This window comes from Tachysurus vachellii, chromosome 3 (genome assembly GCF_030014155.1).
Source record: "Tachysurus vachellii isolate PV-2020 chromosome 3, HZAU_Pvac_v1, whole genome shotgun sequence".
Classification (NCBI taxonomy): Eukaryota; Metazoa; Chordata; class Actinopteri; order Siluriformes; family Bagridae; genus Tachysurus; species Tachysurus vachellii.
The window spans coordinates 4,402,741-4,410,240 of record NC_083462.1 but is presented as its reverse complement, the minus strand read 5'-3'; the positions used below and the strand labels follow the sequence as shown (position 1 = coordinate 4,410,240).

At 45.3% G+C, this 7,500-nt stretch overlaps 2 protein-coding genes across 3 annotated transcripts in view; both read right to left on the bottom strand.

Moving 5' to 3' along the window:
• Positions 1–131, bottom strand: part of trir (telomerase RNA component interacting RNase) — a 3,416-nt gene extending 3,285 nt beyond the window's left edge. The window contains exon 1 of the mRNA XM_060865414.1: positions 1–131. This exon is cut by the window's left edge and continues 431 nt beyond it. The gene's annotated coding sequence lies outside the window, so the exon portion shown is untranslated.
• A 4,816-nt stretch (positions 132–4,947) lies between these two features.
• The window catches only part of LOC132842630 (protein Hook homolog 2-like), a 21,236-nt gene continuing 18,683 nt past the window's right edge, over positions 4,948–7,500 (bottom strand). For both annotated transcript variants that reach the window (XM_060865407.1, XM_060865408.1), the window contains exons 21-22: positions 7,489–7,500; positions 4,948–7,065 (exon numbers count right to left, since the gene is read on the bottom strand). The exon at positions 7,489–7,500 is cut by the window's right edge and continues 60 nt beyond it. In XM_060865407.1, the coding sequence (XP_060721390.1) occupies positions 6,934–7,065; positions 7,489–7,500 (144 nt within the window). In that variant the 3' untranslated portion in view covers positions 4,948–6,933. The remainder of the gene's footprint in view (positions 7,066–7,488) is intronic.

The window sequence follows — 7,500 nt, the reverse complement described above, 5'->3', positions numbered from 1 at the left end:
GTGAGACACAAATCACCGCGAATTCTGTTCGGTTTTAGAACCAAAAATTTACAAAAACAACTCCGAAGTCGCTTTAATGTCGCTCAGCCGCCATGTTGGATTCCTTCGTCTTCTTCGTCTGGTCTTTCTGCTCGCCGCTCGTTCCGACGCGCTTCAGCGCCACCAGCAGGACGCAAAGCTGCACTGCAGCGGAGTCTGAGAACAACACGCCTACTGTGGGGACGTGATGTAATGAGTCTGACATTAAAGGTTGTCCTGTTACCATTTAAGTCTTTGTCTCTCTCTAGAGACAGAGACAGAGAGAGAGACGGAGAGAGAGAGAGAGAGAAAGTGTGAGACGGAGAGAGAGAGAGAGAGAAAGTGTGAGACAGAGAGTGAGAAAGAGAGAGAGAGACAGAGTGAGTGAGGGAGAGACACAGATAGAGTGTGTGAGAGAGAGAGAGAGAGACAGAGAGTGAAAGAGAGAGACAGAGAGAAAGGGAGTGAAAGAGAGAGAGACAAAGAGAGAGACAGAGAGTGAGAGAGAGAGACAGATAGAGAGAGAGAGAGACACAGTGAGAGAGAGAGAGATGGAGAGAAAGTGTGAGACAGAGAGTGAAAGAGAGAGACAGAGAGAAAGACAGAGAGAAAGGGAGTGAAAGAGAGAGAGAGACAAAGAGAGAGACAGACAGACAGTGAGTGAGTGAGAGACAGACAGATGGAGTGAGTGAGGGAGAGACAGATAGAGAGAGTGAGAGAGACAGATAGAGAGAGTGAGAGAGACAGATAGAGAGAGAGACACAGTGAGAGAGAGAGAGAGAGAGAGAGACCTGACCCCGTTGGAGGAGTTTGTCCAAAAGTATGTGCACCCCTGACCATCACACCTATATGTACATTTATTCCCTCTTTGCTGTTATAATCAGCTCCATCCTTCTTTTTAACTCGTCCTGAACATGCAGAAGAACTAAGTATTAGTGCAGACACTAGAGACTCGTTCTGTACTGTTACTATAGAAACAACAACGCAAATGATTGACGGTTATAAACATTTATATAAACCTGTCTAGAAATCTCACCAACACCTTGTGACCAATCAGAGTGAAGAACACATCAGTGTGGACTTTACAGTGTGAGGTGTGAAGTGATGAAGAACACATCAGTGTGGACTTTACAGTGTGAGGTGTGAAGTGATGAAGAACACATCAGTGTGGACTTTACAGTGTGAGGTGTGAAGTGATGAAGAACACATCAGTGTGGACTTTACAGTGTGAGGTGTGAAGTGATGAAGAACACATCAGTGTGGACTTTACAGTGTGAGGTGTGAAGTGATGAAGAACACATCAGTGTGGACTTTACAGTGTGAGGTGTGAAGTGATGAAGAACTCCACATCAGTGTGGACTTTACAGTGTGAGGTGTGAAGTGATGAAGAACACATCAGTGTGGACTTTACAGTGTGAGGTGTGAAGTGATGAAGAACTCCACATCAGTGTGGACTTTACAGTGTGAGGTGTGAAGTGATGAAGAACTCCACATCAGTGTGGACTTTACAGTGTGAGGTGTGAAGTGATGAAGAACACATCAGTGTGGACTTTACAGTGTGAGGTGTGAAGTGATGAAGAACACATCAGTGTGGACTTTACAGTGTGAGGTGTGAAGTGATGAAGAACACATCAGTGTGGACTTTACAGTGTGAGGTGTGAAGTGATGAAGAACTCCACATCAGTGTGGACTTTACAGTGTGAGGTGTGAAGTGATGAAGAACACATCAGTGTGGACTTTACAGTGTGAGGTGTGAAGTGATGAAGAACTCCACATCAGTGTGGACTTTACAGTGTGAGGTGTGAAGTGATGAAGAACACATCAGTGTGGACTTTACAGTGTGAGGTGTGAAGTGATGAAGAACTCCACATCAGTGTGGACTTTACAGTGTGAGGTGTGAAGTGATGAAGAACTCCACATCAGTGTGGACTTTACAGTGTGAGGTGTGAAGTGATGAAGAACTCCACATCAGTGTGGACTTTACAGTGTGAGGTGTGAAGTGATGAAGAACTCCACATCAGTGTGGACTTTACAGTGTGAGGTGTGAAGTGATGAAGAACACATCAGTGTGGACTTTACAGTGTGAGGTGTGAAGTGATGAAGAACACATCAGTGTGGACTTTACAGTGTGAGGTGTGAAGTGATGAAGAACACATCAGTGTGGACTTTACAGTGTGAGGTGTGAAGTGATGAAGAACACATCAGTGTGGACTTTACAGTGTGAGGTGTGAAGTGATGAAGAACTCCACATCAGTGTGGACTTTACAGTGTGAGGTGTGAAGTGATGAAGAACTCCACATCAGTGTGGACTTTACAGTGTGAGGTGTGAAGTGATGATGAACTCCACATCAGTGTGGACTTTACAGTGTGAGGTGTGAAGTGATGAAGAACACATCAGTGTGGACTTTACAGTGTGAGGTGTGAAGTGATGAAGAACTCCACATCAGTGTGGACTTTACAGTGTGAGGTGTGAAGTGATGAAGAACACATCAGTGTGGACTTTACAGTGTGAGGTGTGAAGTGATGAAGAACTCCACATCAGTGTGGACTTTACAGTGTGAGGTGTGAAGTGATGAAGAACTCCACATCAGTGTGGACTTTACAGTGTGAGGTGTGAAGTGATGAAGAACTCCACATCAGTGTGGACTTTACAGTGTGAGGTGTGAAGTGATGAAGAACACATCAGTGTGGACTTTACAGTGTGAGGTGTGAAGTGATGAAGAACTCCACATCAGTGTGGACTTTACAGTGTGAGGTGTGAAGTGATGAAGAACTCCACATCAGTGTGGACTTTACAGTGTGAGGTGTGAAGTGATGAAGAACACATCAGTGTGGACTTTACAGTGTGAGGTGTGAAGTGATGAAGAACACATCAGTGTGGACTTTACAGTGTGAGGTGTGAAGTGATGAAGAACTCCACATCAGTGTGGACTTTACAGTGTGAGGTGTGAAGTGATGAAGAACTCCACATCAGTGTGGACTTTACAGTGTGAGGTGTGAAGTGATGAAGAACTCCACATCAGTGTGGACTTTACAGTGTGAGGTGTGAAGTGATGAAGAACACATCAGTGTGGACTTTACAGTGTGAGGTGTGAAGTGATGAAGAACACATCAGTGTGGACTTTACAGTGTGAGGTGTGAAGTGATGAAGAACACATCAGTGTGGACTTTACAGTGTGAGGTGTGAAGTGATGAAGAACTCCACATCAGTGTGGACTTTACAGTGTGAGGTGTGAAGTGATGAAGAACACATCAGTGTGGACTTTACAGTGTGAGGTGTGAAGTGATGAAGAACTCCACATCAGTGTGGACTTTACAGTGTGAGGTGTGAAGTGATGAAGAACACATCAGTGTGGACTTTACAGTGTGAGGTGTGAAGTGATGAAGAACTCCACATCAGTGTGGACTTTACAGTGTGAGGTGTGAAGTGATGAAGAACTCCACATCAGTGTGGACTTTACAGTGTGAGGTGTGAAGTGATGAAGAACTCCACATCAGTGTGGACTTTACAGTGTGAGGTGTGAAGTGATGAAGAACTCCACATCAGTGTGGACTTTACAGTGTGAGGTGTGAAGTGATGAAGAACACATCAGTGTGGACTTTACAGTGTGAGGTGTGAAGTGATGAAGAACACATCAGTGTGGACTTTACAGTGTGAGGTGTGAAGTGATGAAGAACACATCAGTGTGGACTTTACAGTGTGAGGTGTGAAGTGATGAAGAACACATCAGTGTGGACTTTACAGTGTGAGGTGTGAAGTGATGAAGAACTCCACATCAGTGTGGACTTTACAGTGTGAGGTGTGAAGTGATGAAGAACTCCACATCAGTGTGGACTTTACAGTGTGAGGTGTGAAGTGATGATGAACTCCACATCAGTGTGGACTTTACAGTGTGAGGTGTGAAGTGATGAAGAACACATCAGTGTGGACTTTACAGTGTGAGGTGTGAAGTGATGAAGAACTCCACATCAGTGTGGACTTTACAGTGTGAGGTGTGAAGTGATGAAGAACACATCAGTGTGGACTTTACAGTGTGAGGTGTGAAGTGATGAAGAACTCCACATCAGTGTGGACTTTACAGTGTGAGGTGTGAAGTGATGAAGAACTCCACATCAGTGTGGACTTTACAGTGTGAGGTGTGAAGTGATGAAGAACTCCACATCAGTGTGGACTTTACAGTGTGAGGTGTGAAGTGATGAAGAACACATCAGTGTGGACTTTACAGTGTGAGGTGTGAAGTGATGAAGAACTCCACATCAGTGTGGACTTTACAGTGTGAGGTGTGAAGTGATGAAGAACTCCACATCAGTGTGGACTTTACAGTGTGAGGTGTGAAGTGATGAAGAACACATCAGTGTGGACTTTACAGTGTGAGGTGTGAAGTGATGAAGAACACATCAGTGTGGACTTTACAGTGTGAGGTGTGAAGTGATGAAGAACTCCACATCAGTGTGGACTTTACAGTGTGAGGTGTGAAGTGATGAAGAACACATCAGTGTGGACTTTACAGTGTGAGGTGTGAAGTGATGAAGAACTCCACATCAGTGTGGACTTTACAGTGTGAGGTGTGAAGTGATGAACACATCAGTGTGGACTTTACAGTGTGAGGTGTGAAGTGATGAAGAACACATCAGTGTGGACTTTACAGTGTGAGGTGTGAAGTGATGAACACATCAGTGTGGACTTTACAGTGTGAGGTGTGAAGTGATGAAGAACTCCACATCAGTGTGGACTTTACAGTGTGAGGTGTGAAGTGATGAAGAACTCCACATCAGTGTGGACTTTACAGTGTGAGGTGTGAAGTGATGAAGAACTCCACATCAGTGTGGACTTTACAGTGTGAGGTGTGAAGTGATGAAGAACTCCACATCAGTGTGGACTTTACAGTGTGAGGTGTGAAGTGATGAAGAACTCCACACAACATTGGCTTCTGCTTTCTGGAACCATCTGTTCATCAGGTCTTTATTTCAGGGCAAAAACACCGAACATTAATGTGGTGTACAAACTGAGTGTCGAGTCGTCATCCCCTCCCCCGCTGTAGTCATAACAACACACACACACCAAAACTAATAACCACATATAATTAACACACCTCAGTATGAAACAAGTGTCCAGTGTAAACACACACACACCCCACATTCATATTGTAGTGTTTCACTAAGAGACGTTAAAGCTCCAAAACACACACACACACACACACTCCGACACACACACACCCACACCGACACACACACACCCACACCGACACACACACACCCACACCGACACACACACACCCACACACACACACCCACACCGACACACACACACCCACACCGACACACACACACCCACACCGACACACACACACCCACACCGACACACACACCCACACCGACACACCCACACCGACACCGACACACCCACACCGACACCGACACACCCACACCGACACACACACACCCACACCGACACACACACACCCACCGACACACACACACCCACTGACACACACACACCGACACACACACACACACACCGAGACACACACACACACCGACACACACACACACCGACACACACCGACACACATACTCTGACACACACACACCGACACACACACACACACCCACTGACACACACACAGACACACACACGCACTAGAGCAGGTCACTCAGACCCTCGTACAGTACGAGGCACATCAGATTTCTTGCTCAAGCGCTTTGGAGCCAGAAAACAGTTTAGTGTTAAATCTTAACAGCACGAAGGTGCCTTCAATTCACAGCTTATACAAAAAGAAAAGAAAAAAGGTGAAAAAAAACCCATTTCACTTTGGTATTCTCATGTGTGTGAAAAAGAAAACCCTTTTTAATCTAAAGCTTCCCCCCAGTCATAATATTAGTTACATGTCTGTACACCTTCAGTAGTCCTGGTTAGTGTTTGTTTGGGTGTTTAGTGTTTCTTCATGTACAGTTCATGTTGCCCGTGTCGTCAGTGACACTCTGATCACAACAGCTTTACTTGACCAGAGTGAAGGACACAAACGGGTGTGTTAGTGTGTCAGGGTCCGCAGTTCCTTTCAGAAACACTCCAGCTTGACGATTGAAGTACGGAGCAGCATAATATCGGCAGGCTGGTGTTTTGTTTCTAGGCTACAGACGGTCCGTCCGTGGACCAGCGAGATCTCCAGGAGCCGAGACGAAGGCACGAGCTGCGTTCACCCTCACAGTGTCACCACAAACACAGCGTCATCTTCTAAAGTACTAAAGTAAAGCTACTTCAACCGTTTACTCTGTTAGCTAAGGTGCTAAATGACCGATAGATTAAGAAAAAACAAAGAGAAAAAAAATAGTGTTGTTGGTAATAATAATTAGAACAACAATAATAACAACAACAATAATAATAATAATAATAATGATAATATTAAGGAGAAGAAGAAAAGCCTAAAAGTCTAAAAGTAAATCTAGAAACAGTTAAAACGGATAAAAAAACGAAAACTAACGAGGTGAAATGTTCAGATCGGTTCAGTCTCAGGTGAACGACAGATCACACGTCTCTATGATGAGCTCCAACACTGATCGGCTTAAAGCGAAGCGAAAAGGAAGTAAAGCGCAACAACAAAAACGACTTAATTAAAACAACCTTCCGTTAATTCCCTGATTACAGACTGATTAAAAAACGCAGAGCGATTCGAAAACGTCTCGGCAATTAACGACTGAAAGAGCTTTCCTTCGGGAGAGGAGAGGAAGAGGAGAGGAAGAGGACGGACGACGAGGTTCCCGCTTGTCAGCAGTGTGTAGGGTCACATCCTCCGGGGGAAACGGGAAGTGTCTCGCAGCAGAGCAGAGAGAGGAGAGTTTAAGACAAGAGACACACTGTGTCTTATTTTAAACCCTCTCACCCTGTGTGTGTGTGTGTGTGTGTGTGTGTGTGTGTTATCTGGGCTGCAGGCGAGCGCTCAGGGCTCTCCGTGCCTGTGTGAACTGCCTCTGCTGGGCGAGGAAGGACTGAGCCTGACCAGGAACACCAGTGCGCTCATTTGTCACCTTCTGATGGAGAGCCATTCCCTACAACACACACACACACACACACACACACACACACACACACACGCACACGCACACACACGCACACACACAGGTTACAAGTAGGAATAAAACCCAAAGCGTCTGTCTGTAACAGGGAAACAATCAGCCACAGCACGGAGGCGACGATAAAGAGTTACCGTTACTACGGCAACCCTGCTTATAATATAGTTTACAGTTTAGTGTTGATGAACGGTCCACATCATCACCTCCAGAACCTAGTCACAATACTGCTGTCACAGCTTACGACACGTTCACACACGTCGGCTAAACAGAACGATGCTGATACATTAACAGTTAATCGTGGGGTCCTGTTTAAAAACGTGTGTTTGTTGATGCTGAACAATCGAGAAACTCGTCCTTCATGTTCGAGTCACAAAGACACAAAGAAATGAGATTCCTTACCATGTTGTACCA